Source organism: Dermacentor andersoni, chromosome 4 (assembly GCF_023375885.2).
Source record: "Dermacentor andersoni chromosome 4, qqDerAnde1_hic_scaffold, whole genome shotgun sequence".
NCBI lineage: Eukaryota > Metazoa > Arthropoda > Arachnida > Ixodida > Ixodidae > Dermacentor > Dermacentor andersoni.
In genome coordinates this window covers 100,858,446-100,885,321 of record NC_092817.1, presented here as the reverse complement: position 1 = coordinate 100,885,321, position 26,876 = coordinate 100,858,446, and the positions used below count along the sequence as shown (strand labels likewise).

Below are 26,876 nucleotides of genomic sequence, written 5' to 3'. Positions count from 1 at the left end.
ACAATAGTACAGCGGGGCGCCGCATCTGCGTTACGTTGAAGTTTGCAGGGAGCCGCAAAGCCGGTGCAGGTCGTTGTCATCGTTTTACCGGTGCACAGAAAACCGATACGCACCATGCTGGTTTCAAGTAACGCTTGAGAGCGTATCTCAAGCTGCACTGGAGAATTTGAAGGTCTGCACAGAATAAGACCGAGAATGAAGGCAAATCACAAAAGCGTGTTGTTTTATTCGTGTCATATTCATTTCTGCAAGGTTGGCGAACCTTGCCCGAGGGGTGTATCGAGTGCGAGTTTGACGTCGACGCGGTGCGGAGTAAATACCACCATACAGTCGAAATGCTCGGACTACTCCGGTGCTAAGCAGCATATTCGGAAGAAAAATAGTATAATGTGGCCCTGTAATTTATTTACTTCAGCTGTGGCGTCGACAAGTGCTTGGCGCAGTACTATATAGTCGACATTGCCAAGAGTACGTTGGTTTGTTTCTTTACATTTTCTTATTTTTATTTCCTTCCCTAGTTGCATGGCTTGTACAGTTAGTTGGCTTTACGTGTAAGAGAGGGTGATATTTTCCTTTCCAAGATAGAGTTTCTGATTCTAAGTGCGGTACGCGATGGCATCTTTCGGACCTTAGAGCGAAACCACTTGGCGTTGTCAAGCGTAGTTTGTGGCGCTACCATCCTCACAGCACTACAGTATGAAAGCCGGCATGCGCCAACTTAGTGCAAGGAAAAGCGTGCACATTGATGTGTTAGTGCAGCAGCTGTAAGCAAGTAAATGAAACAGGAGAGCAACTTGCTTTATTAAGCTAGCGGTTCGAGTTCAGTCTTGAGGCTGTTCTGCTGATGGTATTGTACGTGACGCACCAACCGATCGGTGATGTTAATTTCTGATGACATCGCCTTTCTAAAAAGACGGCGACAAGCGCTCATCAAGCTTGCTTGACCTAATCAGCTTTTACTACATTTGTTGAAGTCTAGGATTTTGCCTTATTTTCTTTATATTCCTTCTCTTCGTTTAAAGTACTGTGAGCCTCTATATTTTAAAGTTTCATATGCCTGCAACGACCTCTGCTCCATCTCTTCGCTGCTTTTTCTTTCCCACAAGGATCCTAAACGTCTCTTGCTATTCTCCACCGCTAGCCAATTAATGTACCTATCTGATTGCAAGCCCAGGAAAGGTGGATGTTCCCTACGGGCCTAGTTTTGGTAAATATTTTGACATTATAATACAATATGCTGAGTCATCTCCCGATTTTTTAGCAGCAGATACATGCCTCACTCTGTGAATATCTGCTCCGGTATGTTTCTGTCCTTATGCCAGGGCCAGCTCGGACCTCAAATAGAAAGGCACTGCCTTTTGTGTTACCACAAACATTTTTTTCCCAGATACCTTATTTGTCGTCATTGTATAATTCCGCGAACATTTTTCATTTTCGTCCTTGCCATCCAATGTATGGCCTTAATTTCTTTGACTTACGATGCTTTCTTTTTAAGGCAGGAACCTTAAGTCGCTCATACCACCATGGCCTCGAAAAGAACGCGTCATCCGGTCTAATGGCACAAAATCTATCAGCAGCAGCAATAGATAATGCCCCCACAAATACGCAGAAAGTGTAAGGGCTCATCCCTCACAATGCAGAGGCTACGAGCACTCAGCAAAGTGAAGCGTACAGTGCATACATTCACTGGAATCACACATACAACGCACAGAGACGCGGCATCTAGTTGAGTGGTACAAAAAAAGCACGTGACCTTCTCAGTGGCTCATACTCCCGTAAGCAAGCAAAAAGTGCAATGACTCATACCCCCGTAAGGCTGCGGCTGGAAGCACTCAGCAAAGTGAAGCGAACAGTAAATGCATTACTGAAATCCCCCATACAACACACCGAACAGCACACGTTTCAATCCCGTGCTGAGCTGAGAGGATGCTACGAGAAGTCCAAGAGAAACGTTGTTGGCGCGAGTCTGACCCCGCCTTACGAGCGCGCGAAGCCGCAGCTAAGCGACGAAAACGAGCCGAAGAAACTGAACTGCGAAAGCAGCAACGTGATGATGCGAGACGGCTCATAACCAACTATGCAGCAGGCTTCTGCCTTCACGTGTTAAAGAAGTGTAACATGCTGCCGAACTTCTATTTTTTTTTTTGATGAGTCCATTTTGCGCACTTCTAATTCTAATTGCTCTGTTCTTGATTGTCGATGGTCTGACGTCATACAGGCACTGCTGCGCGCCGCCTCGTTGTCTCTGCACCGGGCGACGGGGGGCCGCGTCCACCTGGCCAGCGTCACGCTGGCGGTTCCGCGGCACTGGCCCCGACGTCCCGGTGTCCAGCAGGTGCCCCATGACCCGTGGTCCAGGGCCGACATACGCGTCGTGAATGATGGACCCGGATCACTCTGGCCGAAGCTGCGCGCGCCAGGCGCGGGCGCCTGCGGACAGCGCGGCGAACACGTGCTGCTGCCACTGGCCGCGCTGCCGACGAATTGGTCGTCGGACAAGATGGCCAGTGCCGCCGGTAAGTCTCTCGACAATTACACACAAGCGGAGACACTGCAGTCGTTAGACAGTGCGAGACTATGCTATACCAGGCAAGTGGCAGCCTCCGTGTCTCGAAGAAATCTGCAAATTAAAAGCAAAGAGATTCTTATTTACTACCATTCCATGAAATTTTCGATGTTTAAATCGGATATTGCTCTTTGTCTACTTCCTCGAAACTGTGACGAAATTCGTTGATATCTCCCTGACTTTTCTCCAAAACAAAATAGTAATGAAGAACGCTTGCCTAACCAATGAGCTAGCACATTACAGCAATTTGCATTAGCTCTATGAATTGATGTGCATAAAACATAGACAGTTACTTTTCTTTAAGCTTCCGTTAAACTAGAAAACCGACCAACGCGCTATATTTGACTTATTACGACAGAATTCAATGTGGGGTAGAAATTACGTGAGTGCCTGTCTCATCTCCATGATTAGGAGCTGCTTTCAAGCATTGTTACTCATTGTCATTTCAAGAAAACGAATAACCTCTCCAGAATGAATGGGTGTTCATGCGACCAAGTATAGAAAGCTTGCACCGAATCGCACGAAGCGAATTTAGTTATTGTTTTTAACGTATAATTCCAGCTGGTTCGAAGTCTTATCCGCAGGGGTGGCTTAGCGGCTATTGCATTGCGCAGCTAAGCACGGGGTTCAAATCTCGGCCGTGCAGCAGCGCATTTCGATAAAGGCGAAATACAAAAACATCCGTGTGCCGGGAATTGTGTGCACGTTAAAGAACCCCAGGTGGTCTAAATTGGAGTCTCCCACTAAGGCGTGCCGCATAATTAGATCGTGGTTTTGGCACGCCAAACATAAGAAATCATTTTGTTGTAAAACCGTATACTTTCATCTACTTGTATTTTGTTAATTTAACTTTTCTGTGCCATATATGCAGGCCCACGCTCCCAGAGAGAAAGAAAAAGAGAAAGAAAGAAAGAAAGAAAGAAAGAAAGAAAGAAAGAAAGTTGTTGAAATGCTTAAATTGGATGCTTAAATCCTTAAAGAACAGAAAGAACAGTGCCGGCGTACGTGACCCCACCAAATAACGAAACACGCTCTCCCTGAAGTATTGGTTCTCGCTATAAATCGGCAGGTAACGAAGAAATTGTTGGCGTGGTCAGTCTCAGTGAACGCTTCGGCAAGTTGTTCGTTGAAAGTACCCCCGAGTATATCAACCTCGTCTCGCGCAACTCGTGCTGCTCGTGCTACACAGGCTACCAACTGGCGTGGGAGTGGGCCCGTTACCGGTACGGAGTGCTCGGCGAGTTCGCAACCGCTGACGACATCTGGTATCCGGAGGACAGCGGCAACGGCACGGTTAGTTATCTCATTCCTTTTTGTACTGCTGGTTGAGTCACCTAAATTCACGTGCTGATGTTTAATCGGCCACAGACGAGCTCCGAGTAGCATCCTGGCTCACTTTCCGGGAATACTTACGGTTTAGCTTAGGAGGTACAGTTGTCTTGGTGAGCACATTTGAATGGAATATATTGGACGTGAGTCGTTGTTTCTTTGAGCTCTATCGCAATGTCATGAACGGGATAACGCAATAATGTGAGCTTCTCTTAGCGAAAAGTAAGCCGTTCCAATTGTTTAGGTAAGATTTGCATTTCACAGCTCAAAACATTTTTTTTTTTCTGCTGCCCAACTTTCTCAGTAAAACCTGATTAATAAATACAACTAACCAGAAAGAAGAATCGCTGGCGCACATCCTCGTTGCTCTATTCTAGGGAGTAGTGCTAATATGTATGTGACGTGAAGCGCTCATTGGTAGGGACAGTTATTTGCTTGAGTTTGCCCACTTCAACTCCCTATGCATGCATGCGTGCGTGCGGATATGTGTTCCGCGCACGATTCCAAGATTCATTGTTCTGGCATAAGAAAATATTATTTTAGTAGCTCCCTCGAGTCAGCCCCTGTAAATTTTACACTTTTAAATGTACAGGGCATAATATACCAATAATGTGTGCAGTTTCCTGGCAGCTGCGCCAACGACTCGATAAACGCAGCAGGCGTCCTACAGCGGGTTGACCAGCCCTGCGACCGGATGTCCACCTGGCAGCTGATCACCAGCAGTGACGACTTTAAAGGGTGAGCGATGTGCGTTTACAGTCCGTGTGCAGGTAAGTCTCGTTCCATTTGATCTGTTCTCTATTTCTAATCAAGAGGTTATCAAATGCTATTCCTAGCACGTACGAATTCATATACTTTTTCTACCGAAGTCATGAAAGGGTAGGAGTCATCTTAATAAAAGAGATATAGATTAAAAGTAGTAAAAATCTACGCAACAATGTGTGGCCGTGATCATGAAGAAATAGAACAATTATATGAGGATATTCAATTACCAATGAGAAATCTGCAAAATCAGTATGCTCTAGTCATAGGCGGCTTCAATGCGAAAGTAATTGAAAATCAGTCGGGGGAACAGGCAATTGGCAACTATGGCATTGATTCTAAAAATAGTAGAGGAGAAATGTTTGTATAATTCACGAAAAATAATATACTCTGAATAAATAATACCTTCTCGAAACCCAATAACGGGAAGTGGACCTGGAAAAGCCGTCTCGGGAATCAAGAAATAAATTTATTTTATACTCTATGCCGATACTGTCATAATGCAGGTTGCAAAATCGTTAGCTATTCTAAAATGCAGTGATCATAGCTTAGTCAGGTCTAGGATTACTCTCAAGTGGAAGAAAGAAAGAGTAAGATTACTGAAGAAAAACACGCCAACAAAGAAGCCTTGAGGCTGGAAAGGAGAGCAGAATCATGCACCAGCCTGAAGTAGAATTCAGACTGGTGCTCGCAGACAAATATGCAGATTCAGGACAACAATATGAATATGAAGGTAATGAAGGAAACAGTAACTAGATTAATTTCAGAAGCAGCAATTGAAGTTTGAGGTAAAAAACTAGGGCAACAAGGAAGTGATTCATTGTTCCCATGTAACAAATGACCTAAAGGAAAAGGCACAAAGCATGACGGTATATAACTCGAGTGGTCAGACAGAATTCCCCTAACTTTCAAAATGCATAAATAAGAGTGAAGTAAGTGAAATTCCAAACTACTGACTTCAGAAAAATTGAGGAAGCAGTAAAAGATGGCCTCAGCCTGAAATCATTTAGAAGAAATCTTCGCACAGGACAGCGCAACATGTACGCAGTGAAAGTTAAGCAGTGTAATACCGTCAGCGATTTCCATGATGTAGTAACAGCAGAATAATTCTGTAGTGACTTGTAGTGCAGTTCCCACAGCAGTCGGGCAACTTTCATTGGAAGTAGTGACAACATGATATAGAAGCTCCACGCCTAACTAGCGACTAGGTTAAAACGGCTTTACATGACATCTCCCCGGAGAAAAGTGGTAGGAGAAGGTTTATTAACAATTTATTTAATTGAAGATGCAAGAGATATTACACTTGAAAAGCTTGCGGCTCTTTATAGGCAATGCCTCTCGACTTGAAGTGTACCAGAGAGCTGGAAGAACGAACACGTTAAATAATTAGTAGAGACCCATTGGCTTGCTTTCAATACTGTATAAAATATTCACCAAAGTCATTTTCAATAGAATCAGGGCAACAGTTGAGTTCAGTCAACCTAGACAACAGGATGGCTTCAGGAAGGTGTATTCCACAATAAATCAAATCCATGTCACCAATCAGGTAATTGAGAAATCTGCAGAGTACAATCAACCTCTCTATGTGGCTTTCATAGGTTATGAAAAGGCATCTGATGCAGTACCAGCAGTCATCGAGGCATGGCGTAACCAAAGAAAACAGAAAGCATACGGGAATATCTTGGCAAATATCTATAAAGACTCCACCGCTACATTAATTATCCACAATACGAGAAAATACCGATCAAGAAAGGGGTCATCCAAGGGAACAGAATCTGCTCAATGCTATTCACTGCATGCTAAGGAGAATTATTGACGCTATTAAATTGGAAAGTATTAGGAGTCAGGATCAACGGCGCATACCTAGCAGCCTACCGTTAGCAGATACTCTCTTGTTCTGCAATGCTGTGAATGAAATGGAACAAATAATGACCTTAGCATAGAAAGTGTAAAAGCAGGATTGAAGACTATGAAGAAAAGAATGATAATATTCAAGATAATGGGAAGAGAGCAATAAATGCGTGGTTTGCAGTCAGCCTCTAGAATGCCTGCAAGAGTATGCTTATCTAGGTCAACTACACACGGAATCCTGATCATGAGAAAGAAATTTACAAAAAAATAAAAATAGGATGGAAAGCATACGGTATTCATTAGAAAACCATGACCGGCAAGTTACCGCTTTTCTGGAAAAGCGTACAATCATTGCATTCTTACCGGTACTAACATATGGGGCAAAAACTTGGAGGTTAGCGAAGAACCTTGAGAAGAATTTAGGCACCGCGTAACGACTCATGAAACGAAAAATGTCAGGTGTAATGTTCAGACACTGGAAGACAGCGGGATGGATTAGATAGGTGATACTCTAGCTGACATAATAATGACACCATGTATTTGGGCAGACCACGTATAATGCATAGAACAGATTACCGGTGGTCTATTGGAGTTACAGAATGAGCGTCAAGGGAACGAAAGCGCTGTCGATCACGGCAAAGAATGAGTTGATCCGAAGAGATTGGGAAATTTACGGGCATAGGATGGTGGTCAACTGGTATAATACATTGGCAGATGGACATCGCTGAGAGACGTCTTTTAACTGCAGAGAAAATAAAATGGACTTGTATAGAACACGAGAGAGACAGACAACGAGACGTTGTTGCAGCACCGGAGCTCAGTATCCATTGATCTGTTTTTACTTATTCGGTTCCCAGCCCCAGCTAAGCTCCCGCGCCACTCGTAGCATCGCCTTGCATCGTCTTTTTTCCTAGCTCGATCGTGTCGTTTTCGCTGGCGCTACAGGCTGATGGTGATATATTAAAATGGTAATACGAGCAATTATGACCGGTGTCACAGAAATTACGGTTGCTCGGCGGTTTTTCTATAAAGCTTGACATGTGCCTGTTTGCAGCGCAGGCGCAGTTTGGTGAAGGTATCTATCTCTCTCGAGCTGATAGTGGCGTTAGTCTGCTAAAAGCCCCACTTGCGCCCCCACCAAGATGGCATCGATCATCTTCGGCGTTCACACACTCGTCGAGTGGCCACCTTCTTTACTAGCATTTCATTTAACAAAGGTGTAAGGCAATACAGAAACTACATAGTCCCCCGTTGAAGGATCGACGCTATCTTTGAATTGGGCGGCGTACCTCAAGTACTCAAATCGCGCATGCAAAATACTTGCACGCTTATAGAAACCACTGTCGAAAGGCATTTTGACTTGAACTCTTGCTTTTATTTTTTTTTTCCAGACTTCACTCATTGAAGAATAATGAGCCAAACATGCCAACTTTTCGAGAAATACAACAAAATATCTCCATAGGAAGACACTTGGTCATAATTTTTGATGTTTCGTATACAAACAAGGTACTGTGAGCATTTCTCTTTTCATTCCTTTTCAATTCACTTCTGCATCAGAAGTTCTATTTAACTCACTCAATTCCATGTTATCAAAACTCGCACTAAATATTCAACGAATATATTTTTGTATTTCATTATAATGCAAGATTTCTGACAATGACCAAAAGCGGGGAATTGCGAAAAAAAGCGACTATCAGCTACTGAGTAAACACCTACTTACCTAATGTAAACATTTAAAATTGTAAAACGAAACATAGTGGACCATTTTATGTAGTTCTAATCCGTGCATAAAGACTACTTTTTATCATCCAGAAAGGTCATCACATCAAAAACTTGACCGCCAACTTCGGCTAATGTATGTTCGGAAGCGTTGCAGCTTTGAAGAAGGGGCAGTAATAGTTGCTATATGTGGATGCTCCTGGTATGCGTGAATATACCAAATCTTCCATTCACAAAAAAAGGTAAACTTGACTTCCTCCTAATTCAACGTATTTTTTTTAAAACATAGGCACGACACTGCCTATTTGCAGTATGCAATCAGTTAGTGCGATCTTTTTTTTTTACAGTTTTTTCTGCTTTTGTTTACGCTAACGCTGGAACCACCTGTTTCGTCATCACGTCGATAAAGTGCTGTGCTTCATTTTGATGCACGGAGACATACTGTGATTTTATTGTATGATGTGGAACGACGTGGGTCGTACAAAAAAAAACCTGCAACACGAAATGCCCCCACGTTTAAGTGGCGGGATCTGGCAAAGACTTAGAAAAAGCAGGTGGCGTATGCCAGATGAAATCGAATTTCAGAATGGAAATATTTTGCGGCGAACGTTGCGGGTAAATTACTGGCCAGATAGTTTTCTCTCATACGTGCAATCTACAGTGATTCAGATTCGAATACCAGAGCCCGTGGTTTTTGCGTTAGCTCAGCAAAAAGGAAAGAGTGCGAAGATGTACCATCAACTCTCATGTGTTACGGGCACCACTTATGGCACATCGCAGTAGGACGTACATCTCTGCGCCTCATGCTTTTAACTGGGCTACAATGCAACAACACATTGCTATTATGTTTGCATTTGAAACACTGTACGCCATACACTCGCACGCATTGGTACAAACACTGGGCAACGTAACGGTAAGATGATGTCCGAGCAAGTCTATGTGAGACTGAAGTAACGATCATAAGGTCTGATGCTGATCTTCATTAAAGGCACGATAGCCGCATTTCAATGCTGGAGAATCGCGAAAATGCTTAGTGCGCAAAAGTATGCCGGAGTCCTCCACTATGGCATGCTTCAGAGTCAGATGGTGATTTGGCACGAAGACCACCACAATTTATGCTATTCATTTACTGTTTTTTATCATTACTGAACTACCGATTAGCGGAAAGTGACAGAAAATGTTTGCTCTTTAACTCGAGCTTCTTGATCAAAAAATGTCCACAATGACCAAAACATGCAGTGCTGTGAAGTTATAGCAGCTGCAAACAATAGCGTCATAAAATTAATTGCGCTTGGAGTCAAGACCTCAGGCGCTTATAATTTCACGTATTAACGGGGCACCATATTGCCGAGGCGTCGCGTACATCCTGAAAAGAACTTTGCTTCAATTTCTCAACCGCGAACCTACGAGCAGAAAATTTGGAGAACTGACATTCTTCTGGGCAAATGGAGTAGACTGATTAGGCTGATGAATAATCTCAGAATTGTTTTCATCTTTTTTTATCATTTTGTACCGTATAGGCTAAATGTTTTGGTTTATAATCTACGGGCGTCTGTAGACAGGAAAACTTAGAACCAACCTTAAAACCAGAAACTTATTTTTAAATATCAATATATGAGGGGGGGGGGGGGGGGGGGGCGCTTCGGAGGCTTCTTTATAGCGTTTTTTTTTTATTCGATCGTTTTTATTTTCCCTGGGTAACTTTCGACCAAAGTACAAAGCGGGAAAAAGCTAAGATTTGCAGGAATATCACTAGCGAGACAGCACAACCTAGTCGCATTTAAGGCACACGACTTTAATGCATGCCTTCATAGAAAAAAACGCAAGGAAGAATCAGCAAAAGTTTGCGCTTTTATGGCAGGCTGGTACATCAATAGCGTTCAATTTTCTTTTTCAGTGATGTTTTTCATACAATCTCGTCAATCTTTAAGCTTAATAAAGTGGGGAGAAGCAATGGCACATACCTCCAAAGTTCGAGAGTTTCAACTGTTTGTACAGTGCGATGAGCCCAAATGGGGCGTTTGTTTGCTTGTTCGTTTGTTTCGTTTTGTTTTGTTTTTGTTTTTTCATGTATCCTTTCCAACCACCTAATCCCTTTTGGCCCAAGTTCCTGTAACAAGGACATGAAAGCGTGTTTCTGCTTCCAGGACGCTGCTTCGTTTGCGGCTCTCAAGGAGGCCATCGCCTCAGTCCTCATCGATAAGCTCGACGATGGTGCCCTGGTCTCGCTTGTCTATTTCGCCAATGGCAGCAGCCTGCATAGTGGTCCCGTAGCGTTGAACAACGCCTCACGGAGTGATATCACCAACAGACTGCTTGAAGTACCCATGGAGGGACCTACTTGCACTATCTGTGGGCTACGTTTGACACTGCAAGTAAGATGATGAATAAAAGAAAAGTAGTTAGTTTAAATTGATAGCTAAATTACTGCGATTGCGAGCGGGTCAGCTAAGGCGCTTTACTCCTATGCTTATATATACGCTAGGCTTCCGGCTAAGGAATGAACACAGAATTAAAATATAAGAGAAAGCTTTACCTCAGGAGCTTCTATCTAAATACATCGAAACGGAGCAACTGTTTTCCTTGGCAGTCGCTACACTGATTTTGCTGAGGTAGTGGCGCCAGCAAAACTGTGTCATCGAAAGTAGAAATAATTTGTGTATTATACACCTCTTGAAATGTACGGCTATTTTGTTTATGAGTAGGACTTCTGCAATGCTCTATTACACACTAAAAATTTCGCAATAGGCTGTAGGCTCACATATCAAAATTCTTTGGTTCATGTGTTCCAGCAGATGCAATTTACCGAACTGCGCTTTTTTGGTGCACACTTGCCAATTTATACACTAGCCACTTCATTTTTTTAACTCATCAATTTTTCGAAAATTTTTGATAAATTGAGATTCTATCTTACTCTACTTCGTAGAGTCAGCAAAAGTTTGCTTTTCTTTCTGATTAGGCAGAAAATGTTATATTCATATTTCTACAGTAGTCGCCTACAGCAGTTCATTATCATAGATAATGAAGCTGTATGTGACTCGGTTCGAATTTCTAATGTTTCTAATGTATATTTCCATTCCGTATTCGCTATGACAACGCAATGATACCCTTGTTAGACACTGCCTCCTCTTGCTCCTTTTGATGATGTCAGTCACAGCAGGAGGTGTACTGAACGTCGTCCTTGGATTTTACACCAAAAATTGTCTAGCTATGAAATATTGTTAACTTAGGGTGACATTCTTCATAGCGTGCTAAATATCTATCAATAATTTTTCAAAAGTTTATATCGAGTGGTGTTGTACCCTCTTCTTGGAAACTACTGCAAGTTCTCCCTCTCTATAAATCTGGTGATAAGCATAAAGTCGGCAACTACAGAGCAATTTCGCTAACATCTCACTCCTGTAAAATACTTGCACGCATTGTCGATGACAAAGTATTTCAATTTCTAGAACGTAACAACCAATTATAAACTGTTCAACGCGGTTTCAGGCGCCGGTACGGTACCATAACACAAGTAACAGAATTCACGTGATAGTTCTTTACAACTAGATTTAGGCAACCAAATCAACTCCATTCTGAAGATTTTTAGACCCTTTCACACAGTGCTTCATTATAAACTTTTCCTCAAACTCCAGGCAACTCTTAATGACGAAAACCTAATTCAATGAACAGGCAGCTTCTTCCTAAGCGCTCACAGTTCGTAAGCTTTAATTACGCATGATCCACAAAGATGCCAGTTTTCTCCGGCGACCCCCCGGGCTCAGTTTTCGGTCCTCTATTATTCCTCATCTATATAAGCGACCTAAATAACTTACCCTCTAAGCTCCGATCTATGCTGACGATTGTGTCCTTTACGACGTAATTTAAAACCCAGAGAACCCCAAATGCCTTAACGATCCATTCGCCAGATTTTGCGCTTGTTGCGCGACCTAGAAAATGAATTAACTTCTCTGAAACTCTTGTAATGTCTTTTACAAATAGGACTACACCTTCGTTTTTTGATTATTCCCACAACTCACCTTAAAGCAGGGTGTCTAGCTATAAACGTCTAGGTGTCGTCTTCACAGGCACTTCTTCTTGGTCTCACTATGTTCACACGGTAGCTAACACTACACTAAAAAACTACGACATGTGAAGCATACAGTGCCATCTGCCCTAAAAGAAACTAAGCTTCGACTATACAAACCACTAATGAGGCTCATATTAGAATATGCCTTAGTTTTCTGGTTCTTGCACTATCAATGGAATATAAGAGAGCTTGCGGCGGTACGAAAGAAAAAAAAGAAAGCTGTGCGCTTGATATGTCGCGGATACGACAGGTGCTTCTCCCGTCATCTCCTCTTTCTTCATTAAACTTATCACTACTCCCGGTTCATCGTGAAATTGATTCACTTAGATACATGTACAATATCATCAACTCTACATGTAGGTTTTCAAATGGCGAATACTTATCTATTACTAAACAGTCTTCAGCCTGCTGATCGCTTGAACTTAACCTGTAGCGAGTGTTTTGCTCGCACTAACACACTTGAGTACAGTTTTTCCCACGTGCTATTGACCCATGGAATTCTTTACCTGGCAATATCCGTTTCTTCCCATAAAATAACATGTTTGCCCACCTATCTCACAATGACGCCTAATAACATTTCTTCTCTTTATTTTGCGATTTCTAATTACTCCTTGTCTTTACCTGAACTATGATCCAGCGCGACTATTTCGCAAAAAAATATTAGTATGATGAAACTCACATGTGAAGCAGGGGCTTGATCTATTGCCGGGGAACTTGAGCTGGGGTCTCTGAAACCACAGGTGGGTGAAACATCACTTTCTCCTGCCACTATCAATTTTCTTTCGCAGCTACTGAGCTCCGCACATGGACAGAGTTCCGAAGGGAGCCTGGTGGTCCTGTTCAGTGACGGCAAGGTCCTTGAAACGCCGCCGTCCTCGGCTGAAGAGAACAGTGATGGCTTCCTCGCAGTGGTCCCAGATTTTCAACGGGCAAAGGTGTTCATCACCACGGTCGCGGTAGGCGCCACCGCGTCGTCGGATCTCGAGAAACTGGCCTTCGAGACCGGAGGCAGAACATTCGCCATCTGCGATACAAACGCTACGGCAGAGAAACGAAGCTGGATGGCGGTGCAGGATGCCCTCTTGGATACCTCGGATGAGCTTTGCTCCGAAGTCGACGCCTTGCGTGACGAAAGCTCGGTGAGCACGCAGTAATGTTGTATCTATATGACTCGGTTTTTTTCTGCGGCACATAATGCTATGAGAGAAGGGAAGTCAGCAAAAGAGCATTGTGCCAAGTGATGACAAAACTAGAGTAAAAAACGGGGAATAAGTGCTTGAGCATTAATGATAGTACGCAGTTTAGTTCATTATGATAATTGCGTCGGAGAAGTACAAGTAGTTCGTACAGCCTATCTAGCGCCTCAGCTGCCTCCGACCGCTTTCTTCAAAGATCAGCGGTGGTGTAATGATTGACTTGCATAACAGTCCTCTTACAAAAAAAATTATTGCTCAGTGAAACCAGTCATTAAAGAAGTGCTTCAAGCAATGATCGAACCCAACTTCGTGTGTGTCAGCGTCCAGTAATCTGACTTGGATGTATATTATGTAATGAGAGCCTACTTATAGTGCTCTCGATCGGCACCAAAGAATGTTTTGTAGTTTAGCTCTGAGAATGTCTTCGGAAGCATCGAAACGCTATGTGCGACAGTGAAAACGCAGGTGTCAACGCATAGTAAACGTCATAAAGGCATTCTAGAGTGCTTACATTTATCAGAGGAAACATGGGTTCGTCATATTTCTTGCACTGTTCCTTCCTGGTTTAGTGATGCAAGAATGGGCTCAGCGCAACGTTCTCCTTCGGGATTTATAGATAAGTTATTATTGCTAACAGAAGCTCCATACAGTTTTCTGACATTGCAGAAAATTTGACTCGCGTGCCTTGTTCTGTTCTTTTGTGGTAAGTGACTAAAGATTGCACATGACCTTCCGCTTGTCACGCTGCACAACTGACATAAAAATCAGAAACGTCGAGGAAACGTTAACAGCCCATGCTGTCAAATAAATTACCACTCTAAAACATCTCATCCTTGCGATGTCTTTCAAATCTGTACTTTTTTTTTTTGCCCTGTCAACTTAAGGGCTTGCCCGACTACGTAGCCCAGCCTTGTGTACCCGTCATCCACTTCTCGCACGTCTCTTCCTCTCCATTTTCTTTTGGCATTTCTTGGTTGGAGAAGCACGTGTGAAGCTTATGTTTACACCAGACACCAACACCATCTCAGAAAAGTTTGTCGTTTTCGCAGGCTCTCTACTATGGCACCGGCAACAGGCGTAGCTCGGGCCTCTTAGAGGCGCGAACTGGTCTGTGCTTCGAAGACCCAATCACGTTGCGGGTTCGCGTGCCAGAGTACGTCGACTCGTACCGGACCGCTCTGGTGTTTGCGTCTCTGACAAAGGGACTGTGCCCGGTGGTTCGCGCCAATGTAAGAGGGCTCGCGTTCTTCCAGTGCAACAGAACCGGCCAAGGGTTCTTACTCCACGACTCGGGACTCGGTGGGTGCCCGATTGTTGTTGAGACGTTTTGTCGTGTGCCATCTAACGTGCCTCGATCACCTACCAGCTTGTATTGCGCTATTGCGACTGATGCGATAGTGTCAACATATAGACTAATCGTTCGAAAATCGGATGTATTCAATTTATTAATCAGTGAGCTACCATGCTGTCACTGACATCCAGTACCGTTAGTACTGATTTGCCTCAAAATAAGTTACCTCCCCTGGACCTTCAATAAACATTCTGGCTATTACCGTTTAAATCACATTTTTGTACATCTGTTTGTATGATATATGCAGTTCAAGAAAAAGAGCTAGAACGGTTCCTGACACCTTCTGTTTAGTCTTATTTCTCAGGGATGATAAGAACTACCTTCTGCTACGTCATACAAATTAAAAATGACGTATTTCACTGTACGATATATAAGGAAGTCTTCATCTTCTGTACGCTGAGCTGCCGGATGAAGCAAATATCAAATATTATAGTCTGGATATGATCTTCTTGATTGTTGTATTCATATAGGAGGTTGTGGCCAAATACTGCACCAGGGTGGCCAATCCTGTTCTGGTGAGGGAATGCGTTACCGGGTATGGGCAGGACATGTAATGAGGAGGGAAGATAACCGATAGTCATTAAGGGTTACGGACTGGATTCCAAGGGAAGGGAAGCGTAGCAGGGGGCGGCAGAAAGTTAGGTGGGCGGATGAGATTAGGAATTTTGCTGGGACAACATGGGCAAAATTAGTACATGACCGGTGTAGTTGGAGAAGTATGAGAGAGGCATTTGCCCTGCAGTGGGCGTAACCAGGCTGATGATGATGATGGTGATGATGATGATGATGATGATCTTGCGGGCCACGAAACCCTGTCAGCAAACGACTTTTCAATTTTGTTTCAGTAGCCAATAGAAATTTTCTTGGAAAGAGTTCTAACTTGCAACAATTGTTTAAACGCACTATAAGGTCGTGTTAATTTATGTTTCAACCTCTTTCACTTCCTCTCTTTAATTCCGGCAGGAGAAGATGTCTACGCCGACGACGGCATTTACACGGGCCAGCTCACGAAGAGCCTTGTCAAAGGTCGCTACAGCATCGCCATCGAAGTCAGCAACAATTCGCAGACACAGTTTCTCGACTGGATCCCGATTGAGGTTCCGAATGGATCGCCCACTGTAGCAGGTCCGGAAACTCATGAAAACGACGATTTTTTATATAATTTGGATGTTGTTAATGGACTTTACTATCTGCAAATAACGCAACTATCAACTATTTATATCTAGCTACTGTCCCTTACGACATAGTCCATTTCGTATTTCGTTATTTCAGCCACATAGTATTGTTACACCATACGTGCTTCTCCATTCTGATAGTCTTTTTAACGCCTGTCTTCAAGCTTTTAGTTTCATTTCAAGAACTCCGGAAACTCTTTGATGTGTCCAATGCAGTGCGACAGCTAATAAACTCAGGACAACACGTACACTGAGAAATACTGGTGAATAAAAGTGCCCCGCGCTTGGCTTCACAATGGGCCTAAAATGAGACGTTCGATGCGAGCCCAGCTTGCTGTGTGCATGGTACTGCGTTCATCATTAATAATGCAGTTGGACATGGCCACTTCGCGTGATTCTTTCAGTAGTCTATTATATATGCCGCAACTTGCGGTCTTTGATGGTAGTTTTACCATGTTACGGACTAACGAAGTGCACGTGAGGATGTTGCATATATACTTGCAGAAACACTTTTCGTGCATTAGATTACCCTTTCATTCGCATGGTCGCCATGGAGAGAGACAAGTTATTTTCACTTGCAAAGCTCTTTGTTGCGCGAGTCAGTGCTTAGATGCCGTGATATAGAACGCACGAGGAATGCGGACGAGGACAAAAACAAGGACATACAAAAGCAAATGCAAGCATGGTCATTTTTTTCGCGCATTGACTGCGGAAAGAACATGTTTTCGATGCCCGTCGCGAACATTTGCAACTTTTGCAACGAACTCATTGTCGCTTTCATCAACATAGTGTTTTAGTCATATTCCTTGTGAGTGCACTGTTGTAACTAATGTCTAGCACTTTGGGGACGCCACACTTTCGCAATATTCTTGCTATGAGTTCGGCCGGAATTTTATTGTTATCATCATCATAATCACCCTCATCATCATTATCGTCATAAAACCATGTCAGTCATATCTGGAGGAATCCTATGCAAACCTTAAGCTCTAGAAAAATGGTATGACGTGGCCTCCAACTTGACGTGCAACCATGGAGGAATGAATACAGTAGGAGGGAGCGTCACTTGACACAAATGAAGCGTAGTCATAAAGAAATGTAGAGAAGTAGTAGGTCCTAGTTACTTGATATGCAAGAAATGTATTCTAGCCGGCCCGCTTTGGTTGCATCTGCTGCGGGTGTTTCGGCATAGGTGCACATGATAGGCGTGACAAGCGCGCACGCTGAGGTGAGTGAAAGTTTAAGCGTGTGACGCAGTCGAGTATGTGTCAATCAGGTGACACAACGAACCACCACACGTTACTTAGACGCAGCTCGTCGCATAAACAGCACGCAGGCGTCAATGCTGTCGCGAAGGAAGTCGTCGGGTAACCGACATTGTGCCCAACAACCCGAGGTCCAGCTCAGGGACGACGGGCAGCAATTGGGAGCGGTTTCAGGGAAACGAGGAAACCTTTCGCCCCCAAACGTTCGCAAGCGAGCCAGCCACCCTTCTCACGGCGATTCATCGATTTCGGAGATGTGTTCTGGGAAACCATGACTCCTTTCGCCTCCGCAAACATGTGCAGGCACTCAAGCGAGCGTCAAGGGTCTGCAGCGACGGCTTTCCCGTGTGAAAAAAAAAAGTCGTCTCTTCTTGTGCCCAAGTATGGACGGCCGATTCGGAGACCCCGAACATACTTAAGGCCATGCCGGCCCATTGTTAAGGCAGGTGGTTCCAGTCGACGCTGTCGATCTGCTCAAAGTCTTCGACCTCGCAACATACCGGCGAGAACTCAACAGGCGCGTATCAACAGCCTAACGACGTCGCGTCACACATCCTTACAAAATAATGCACGTAAATCTGAAGTAAAGCCGACTTCGGTGTTCAGAGTGCAACTAAAGCTTTTTCTCTTACAATGAAAGACGCACAGCAGAGCCTTTTACTAAGCAAAAACACGACAAAAAAAGTTCACCCCCAAACCTCGCGTCTTTTCCTAGATCAGACAACTCCTCTGGGAGTTGTCTAAGTATGCGTAAGCTTCGTGCCACTTGCTCATCTCCATGCAGCCCGGTGTCATTATCAATGTTATAAAACTTGATCCGGCGAGTACAAACGACATCGCTGCGGCCACACGACCTGGTGTGAAGGGCGCCGCGTCGTCATGAATCCGCCGAAGCGCTATGAACCGGGACCAAATGTACTTGCCCGGCAAATACGTTTGGAACAAAAATATTTACTGCAAGCACATAGCCTGTATCCAGTTGACGTTCTCTCACTGTGCCGTGTCCTTGATTCATTAGTTGTTGTTTTTTTTTTTCATTCTCTCCATTACGTAATGAAAATAGCGTAACAAATATGAACGTTTGCGTGGCTAAGAGGTTTTGAACTCGGATTTCACGTCGCAGGTCCATATTTGTGTTCAGTGAAAAATTTTCAAGGAATCTCTTTTCTTTAACATGTCACCACCGACTAATTTCGCTACTGTATTGTGTATAAACCGTGACAGCTAGGAATATAGGTACTAGTTCGCACAGAATGATTTGGGATGCCATGTTTACCGCCAGGAATCGGGTAGCGATATTATACAGGATATCCCAGTTAACTTTAGGCAGAGTTTAAACATATGCAGGTGCCACGTATAGCTGGACAGAACAACGGTAATGTTGTTTGACATCACTTGGGGGTACTCAAACTATTTTTATTCTGTCTAATTAGATAATTGGTCTTAATTGCTCAACTTCTCAAATATTATTAGATGAGAAATGTCAATGAGAAAATTGTAGAGTGGCATGAAATACTCCCGATACAGCTTTCTGTTCCTCAATACGTATTACCTAAAAGTCTTTTTTCAGAGCTTGAAAGAGGCCCGCTGTTGCGGTTTAGGGTGGCGTTCGGGCAAGGAATTAGCCAAGCGCATCGACGAATACGTCAAGTTGTAGGAATGAACGAAAAAAGGTTTATTGTCTCATTTACATGGCTCCAGTTACGCAAGCCCGCTCCGTGGAGGAGGAAGCTAAACATCCGAGTTCACATCAGGACCCTCGGCCCCATCGGTCGAAAAGTATCCCCCTTTAATGCCGTTGTCTTCCCTAGGTGAGTCGACTAGGTAATTTGAAGACTGTCTAGCAGTAAATCACAATCGTCGAATCCGTTGCTATACCACGCCCATGCTATCGCAACGGTCTGCAGTAACCCCAGTTCCGAATGCCGGTGGTATGGAATATGTGGCAGGGTAGGAACCTGCGGGGGCGAATCCAAGGTCACCGTTATTGTTCGGTAACTAGGGTGGTCGCTTGGGCTAGTTGGTAATTCATGATAAAAACGACGTACAGCGTGAAGGACAAGGACTGTAAGGACTGTATGTCGTCTCTCGCAGTCCTTGTCCTTCGCGCTGTACGTCGCTTTTATCATGCTCGTCAACATTTGATGTTGGCCCCCCGCATCATTAGTTCAGGCTGTTAGGGGCTGTCAGGTCGGGGGAGGGGGAGGGGAGGGGCGGTAGAGGCCTTTTGTCGACTCAACAGCTGGTGTCCACGCTGCGTGGACCTCTGCAAAGGCGCTGACGGATGAGTGGGTGTTTGCCTCGTGGCAAACGTCTAACTACAAATTCAAGGTCGCCGTCGTTCTTCTGTAGCATTTGATGTCCCCGCCTCATCATTTGTTAAAACTGTCAGGGGCTCTCAGGGGGGGGGGGGGGGGGGGGGAGGTAGAGGCTTTTTGTGGACCTGTCAACAGTCGGTGTCCACGCTGCGTTGACGTCTGCGTAGGCGCTGATGGATGGGTGAGTGTTTGCCTCGTGGCAAAAGCCTGATTAACGCTTTTGTGGTGTTAGACTCAACACCGCGGTACATGCAAAGTACCTCGAGTGACCAGTCGCACGGCAATTTCGCGTGCATTTTCGGGCTTCTTTCACACTCGGAAAAACACTTTTCTGTAGCACGTGTAGCACGTATTCAGCTATAGAAAGCTGTAACGGGAGCTTTTCATGTCACTCCACAGTTTTCTCTAAGGCGCTTTTCATCTAATTATAATGTTTGAGAAGTTGATTAAATAAAACTCATTATTAAATTGGGCGGAATGAAAAAATAGTTTGAATATCTCCAAGTGACGCGCAAACAACATTACCTTTGTACTGCCCAGCTACGTGGCATTTTGATATCTTTAAACTCTGCCTCAAGTTAGCTGGGACACCCTGTATATTATGCTTTTATCTCATTTTCAGTAAACCAGATATATACATTCGTTTATCCGGAAACAATTTATATTCTTGTCTGAATAGATGTAACATATAATGTTGTGACGAAGTATTCGCAGTTTTTTTTTAAAACACCACAAAGAAAGTTAATAGATGGCTTTGCACTGATTTTCGCAAATTTTACGGGAAAAGGTAGATTACCAGCAGCAAAAACGAAGGCGAGATTTCCGTTTCTGGAATTTTTCCCCGAGTTCTCAGTGTCAGTAAGTCAGTGTGACGTCAAATATTTTCTCGTATCTCAGCCGTTGTGGCGCAATAAATGTCCTCGAAACTTTGCTAAATGCAGTTTCGTTTAGAATGCGATGTAGTCCGTCTTCACTGATACTCTACGCCCGAACATACACCGTCGAAACTTATGACGTCGGAGCGTCATAAGTTTTGACACGTATGACGTCACGCATATGACTTGACGGCGAGCTGGCGCTGGAACTTCGAGGCGGCATCTTCACTCTCCTCTCGTTTGTGCTACTTTTCTGGTTTATCAAGCCTCCTCTCGCGGCAAGAGTAGCCTTTTCTATATTTAACCATCATTTACTGTACACAGCGCAACTAATTTTTCTCTTTAGTATTCCTATGACACTATTTTTGATATCAAGAAAAACTTTCAGCCTTCGAACAAAATTCTCGCGCTCGCTATACTCCAGGGGAACGTGCATCCACGGACAGCTCCCTGGAGGGTGTGCGGGACCACTCCACGGGTGCCTTCTCAAAGACGTCAGCGGAGCACCCGCTGTTTGTAAAGGAAGACATGAAGGAGAGGCATGTGCCACCTGGCAAGGTTCGGGACCTGAGGGCTTCCTTCGGCTCGCACGAAGGCCGCCCCACTGCCCGTCTCTCCTGGACGATGCCCGGTGCACACGCCTTCGAAGGAACTGGTGCGCGTCCACTACTCACTGAAATCCGATTTCGCTTTCTTATGTCCTGACAGTCGCTGTGAGACTCGATATGATTTCACATATTTCCTACAGTGCGGTCATTCGTTGCAATCGGAAATTATTGGCGTGAAGGGATTCGTTGTGCATCACCGTCAAAGCGCATCTTTTTATTTTACACCGGTCTATTTCAAGCTTGCTGTTCCCGTTGTTCCCCTCTATATATCCTTCTCGCGCTCTAAGAGACCTGAGCTGCCCCTCACTGCCCTGTAAATGATCATATTTTGTCGTTGCTAACATTCTTTTGTCAGAATACACGAAAATCCACAGTAACAACGCGTCCACTTATGACGCTATGAAGTAACATGCAGCCGGCTTGAACGATTTAAGTGTATATTCACATAAAGTCAAAGAGAAAATGATCTTATGCTGTTATGTATAGCTCCATTTTCATTTTACTAAATATCCGCAGTCTCGTCTCTCGATGTCCGGTTGTCTCGGAGCATCCAGACGATGCTCGGCTTCTTCCACAACGCCACCGCAATCTCAGAACGAGACCTTGTCTCCGGCTCGCTGTCGCCACTACCGGCGTTTTCCCGCCAGCAGGCAACCATTTCCATCCCGTCTACCGTCATTTTCGGCCATAACGAAGACCAAGCACCTGCGGTGTTATCAGCTGGACACGCTCCTTCGGCGTCTGGCCACAACGTCTACTTCGCCCTGGTCACCACCAACGCCGATGGTTCGCACTCCGAGGTCTCTAACTTGGCGAGAGTATTCGTCGCTGCTAACCTTACCGTCCCAGCAGGTAGCGCGACCGCTTTGGCGGGAGCCGCTGCGTTAGTCCCGGAAGAAATTTTGGTCGGCAAAAGAGATTCCGAAAGCGCAGACACGTCGCTACCGACAGAACCATTAACGTCCTCCATGTCACCACCTTTGGAGGAACCGGCGACGACACCGGAGGTGGCAACAGCTCCACCACAACCTCCGAATGCTGTTACGCCTCTTACGGAAGGCCCAGACACACCCGAGTCCACCACATCTTCAGCGGAAATAGAGGAAGAAAGCTCTGATGAAAATACCGAACCACAGGAAACACATGCCTCTGTCCCTACCACTAAGAAGAAAGTGACAACTGCCTCTGTCGCTACTGCAAAGGAGACCCCAGCGTCAACATGGGAGAACGAGGCGTCGTCCGCTCAGCAGCCTTGGGTGAACGCGACTGAAACTGACCAGAATGCAACCACTCCACCTATTGCAGAGAAGAAAGAAGTGAACAAGGGCGGCCAAGAGGAAGATGACGATGGCATTTTTCGGGCCTGGATACTGTTTGGCGCGTTCATGGTGGCGTGTCTTCTCATCTGTGCTAACCTGGCATTCCTGTACTGCAGGGCACAGTACGAAGTGGACGCAGGTCCGCCCAGCCCTGGTCCAACTTCGGGTTATGACACCTTCTAGCGAAGGTCGAAATAAAACGGAAGAAGAACGAGGTAACGAGAGACAAACTGTGTCAGTGACGTCTCTGTGTTCTTTCGTGTTTAATTTAAGCATCAACGAAAACGCAGGGAAGGAGTCTGGCTTTTATTGGGCGTAGAGTTGCGTCCATGATGCGTTTTTAAAGTGAAGTTGCAAAGCACAAGTGTCAAAGCGTTCTGGACATTTGTGGTAAGAAAAATTCGTAGCTAAAGGCGGCGCAGCCTTCTACGGTTCTGCAGCCGAAGCTATAGGCGTGGGACTGTCACAGATATGAGCTAGAGGTCAGGTAATTCACTCGAACTTCGAACAGCGGTTTTTCTTGTACGTCTGCTAGATATTCGGTCCTTCTTATTACCCACTGTTCTATTCTAAATTCTTACGAAACAGGGCACGTTCGCAAAAAAACGTCTGGCGCTAGAATTAAACTCCTCCGAGAATTGTCCAAGTATGCGTAAGCATTGCACAACTCGCTCATCTCCACTCAAATCAGGGTCATTATCAATGTTATGAAACTTGACAAGACCAGTATAAACGACAGCGCTGGGGCAAAACGAACTGCTGTGACGGCGGAGCAAGATGACTTGATGAGGCAAGCAAACTGTTGCAGTTGGCGGAGCCAGGTGCGCTGAGGGCTTTCCGGTCATTATAAGCTGGTATCGGTCTTTAGCGCCCTATCCATGAGGGTTGAACAATTGTGCCGCGCGGAACATATCTTGAAAGCGATCTGCGATGCGGACAGAGTGCCGATTGCTGATAGCTCGCGCACTGTATTCTCGCCGCATCATATTGAGACGCGGGCGTGTCCATATCATCAAAGCGACGTACGAATAGGGCAGGGTGCCGCGTGTGCTGAAAGCCTTGGGAGCGCTATGTTCTCGCCACTTCGTTCGCGTGGAAGCGACAGGCAGCAAGAAGGCAAAATCGCTCGCTGCTGCGGGTCCACCTATATTCTATGCGTCATTCCAAAGAATGTATGCATTTTCTTGCTTCGTTTTGCTGAGGGTTTCAAGCCTGCTTTAACTCCGCCGTGTCTCGGGCTGGTATTTCACTGCCTCCGGGATTTGGCCAACATTCTGTCGTACGGGATGGACGGACGGTTTTATCATTGGGTAAGCATAGAAAAACAGCGTTTTCATATGGGCACGGTTTGACCATCTCGTGACCAGAAGCTTTAAACAAGGGGACACGGGACACATCTGACAAAATAACCACAGGATGACCAGAGTTGTTCGGAAGGACAAGTCCGAGCCAATCCTGGTGTCGGACATATTAGCAAAGGCCACTGGTAAAATGCAAAGCGCTTGGGAACCAAAAGCTGTGTGAATACGCCAATGGGTGCTCAGAGAATATTCGCAGTGATGAAAGCAACAACAATTACGTTAAGTTTATTAACTAGCACGGCTGCGGTGGCCCACAGTGTTATACAAAAGGCTAATCGAGGTTTTCGATATAGGCGAGGAATACATTCAACCACCTAGCGCGTGCATCACGCAGGTAGCAGTCTTTTGCTTTCCTTTTTGACCAGCATTTCTAGAGTGGTTTTATTAGAGTTGTACGTATAGCATTCCGTCGGTGAGCAGAGGTATAAATATTTCAGGCTTGAGCGTATGCGCATGATCAGCGTTGGCATTATTGGAATGGCATGCCGCAATACCGCGTTCATGGGCGAAATATGGCCAGCGACAAGGTACTACATCTCGCGGGGTGCTGGAGTTTGTACGACGTTCTCAGCAAAACGACTCAAATGAGCGCACTGTGACCTAAGCCAAGCGAAGTCCATTAACAGCAGCAATCTCAAGCGCCTTAGCGTATGCACCAAAACTTTAAACTCCGCTTGCGTTTTTTTCGCACTCTTCTTGAGTTCTATTGCGCGCATGGCTCATAACGTCCCATATCTCATGGTACCAAATTTCGAATACTCTTTACTGTTTCGCTAAAGGCCGACAGCTCAACTATTTCGTGAAAGAGACCAAGGCCACACCGCTCGGAGTTTCCCCGTTTTCTTCAGTGCAAGCGCTGATCAAGGCCAATTCTGCTGCGCTTCGGCAATCTTACGACTCCCACGTGAGCATGCTATAGACGAGGCAACCTAAAGTTTGCCCGCGCGGCACCAGCGCCGAATGCTCCCCTAGCGGACCGATGGAAGTTTCGAGGGTCGTCGCTGCGCTCGCGCGCGCCCGTGTTCTGTACGTCGGGAGCGCTCGTGCGCGTGGTTTTTGCGATGCCGAGTGCGACCTCATCAGCCAGGAAAGGTGGCGCGCTATACTGGTGTGTTCTCGATTGCCACAGCAGCCTCGAAAACACGAAAGGTCCTACGTCGCCCGTGAAGTTCTACAGATTTCCTGGGAAGTGGTACGAGAAGGACAGACGACAAGCATAGATAACTGCAGTGCGCGGCCGAGTCAAGTAAGTCTCATACTTTCGCATTCGCGTGTAATATCTTGAAAGCGGAATAGTCATATGCCTGTTTTTAGTGCACGGCCGATTGTTTAGTCGTGTCGCGTTGTTGAATTGTGGTGGCATCCGCCGTTTGTTAGCGGTAAATGCATGCGTGTTGCGCCGCTAAGCTCTACGACGCGTGCTCGATTCCCAGCCACGGCGGCCGAATTTCGAAAGGGGCAAAATGCAAGAACACCCTTGTTACCGTGTGCTTTGACTTTTGTGCACGTTAAAGAACCCCCAGAGATTAAAATTATTCCTGAGACTCCCCATTACAGCGGGCCTCATAATGATTTCGTGGTTTTGGCATTTAGAACCCCCGAATTTATTTGATTGCACTGTGCCTTCCCTCGCGATCGGCATGGACGAGCTCAAGAGAATTATTTCCCTTTTCCAAACGCTGCAACTTAAATTACTAGTTGTGCAGGTAACGAAAGGGGCCGCGCGCTACTTTTGTGCGGTAGCAGACCGTATTTAATGCAAGCCGCGGTCGTCGCGTGCGTCGGGAAGCGGCAGATCGGAAAGCAGCCGCTTGAGACGTGCGCGTTATGTTTGTTGTTTGCCCATGCTTCCTAAGTATCTAAGTGTGCAAGTATCATAACTTGTAGTGGTACCACGTCTTGTAGAATAATATATGCACACAATCACAGGAACGTTACCTTTGCAAACATATTATTGGGAGTAATTTAATCCCCACAACAAATAGGCACACATACTGTTTCATTTATATGCGATGCAGATGGAAGCGGCGCCAAACAGACCAATGGCAATCACAACAGTCTTCTCAGCAGTCAGCACCACCGGGACATGTGCTTTCGTACTGCATCGACGCAGCTCTCGAGCAGCAGCAAGACACGTGTGAAACAGACTCCAGAACATGCCTTTGTGAAGTGACGGAACCGTCAAGAAGCAGCCCAATGGATCTGCAGTGATCGAGTAGTATGACAACAGAAGTTCCTGCTGCCAGTGTGACTTATGTTGTAATTGAAATAAAAGTGGCTAAATTTCTGAACATGGTGCGTACCTCTAACTCGACGTCGTATACGATCTTGTCGGACACCTGTGACACGCACTTGGCTTTCACTCTCACATCACCGTCCACAATTTGTTCAACGCCGTACACGTTCGGAAGCAGACGCTCCCCTATCGTGAGGTTGCCGCCACGAAAAAAAGCTGTCGGCGTCGGCAACCTTCTTGAAACCGCACGGCTACCTTTGTATCGCTGTTGCGCAAGCAAGCGATCTGCCGCCGTCAAAAACGGAGCGCCGTGAGAACGAGCAGCGAAGAAAAGCGCGGACGGCACAACGTAAACGAAGCGGAGACTACGCCACGACGCGACCGCGCTGCTTGGCGTTTCCACATTGGGGCGCTGTCAGGAGAGGCGCAGGAGCGCCGCCTGGCCATGGTTTTCTCATCTATCCAACGGAATAACTTTAATCTTATTTTGATAGAGTACATGTCTAAAGGATAAAAAGCCTGGGAGTGCTGCACGTGCAAATTTGCGAACTAGAGCTTCCTCTTGCAGAAATGCTAATTAGCAGCTTGTGATGTTTCCGGAAATGTAAGAGGAATCTGATTAGACGAAGTGAACTTTCTGAAATCTTACTGTCCAATTGCTTGATAAGAAATGTGCAGCCGCAGTAGTAACTTATTAACCTCACTTTTTTTTTTTTTACCCATAAGTGTTAAACCCATCTTTTTTGCTCCTACTTTCCAGTGACCGTTTTTGTGAAAGACAGAACGAGGAGTACACCCAATGTCAAACACCGTGCGAGCGCTCCACTTGGCTAACGCTTCACGTTACGACTGTCCACTAGGATGTCTGATTTGCAACTC

The 26,876-nt window shown here is 45.3% G+C and overlaps 1 protein-coding gene and 2 long non-coding RNA genes across 3 annotated transcripts; all 3 read left to right on the top strand.

Moving 5' to 3' along the window:
* Positions 1-2,937: 2,937 nt before the first annotated feature.
* LOC129386365 (uncharacterized) lies at positions 2,938-8,009 on the top strand. Its single transcript, XR_008613770.2, has 3 exons — positions 2,938-3,859; positions 4,515-4,633; positions 7,900-8,009. It is a non-coding gene; the product is annotated as an uncharacterized lncRNA (long non-coding RNA).
* Positions 8,010-9,882: 1,873 nt separating this feature from the next.
* Positions 9,883-22,617, top strand: LOC126536543 (calcium-activated chloride channel regulator 1-like). Its single transcript, XM_050183558.3, has 6 exons — positions 9,883-10,602; positions 13,085-13,435; positions 14,542-14,791; positions 15,807-15,968; positions 20,898-21,128; positions 21,598-22,617. The coding sequence occupies exons 1-6, from the start codon at positions 10,240-10,242 to the stop codon at positions 22,581-22,583; spliced, it is 2,343 nt and encodes a 780-aa protein (XP_050039515.2). The 5' UTR covers positions 9,883-10,239; the 3' UTR covers positions 22,584-22,617.
* Positions 22,618-24,732: 2,115 nt separating this feature from the next.
* On the top strand, positions 24,733-26,052 carry LOC129386364 (uncharacterized). Its single transcript, XR_008613769.1, has 2 exons — positions 24,733-25,007; positions 25,780-26,052. It is a non-coding gene; the product is annotated as an uncharacterized lncRNA (long non-coding RNA).
* The last annotated feature ends 824 nt before the right edge of the window (positions 26,053-26,876 follow it).

Coding starts and splice junctions, on each gene's coding strand:
- LOC126536543 (XM_050183558.3), top strand. CDS start 10,240: ATGGGGCGTTTGTTTGCTTGTTCGTTTGTTTCGTTTTGTTTTGTTTTT. Junction 15,969..20,897: donor TGGATCGCCCACTGTAGCAG/GTCCGGAAACTC, acceptor GCTATACTCCAG/GGGAACGTGCATCCACGGAC. Junction 21,129..21,597: donor ACACGCCTTCGAAGGAACTG/GTGCGCGTCCAC, acceptor AAATATCCGCAG/TCTCGTCTCTCGATGTCCGG.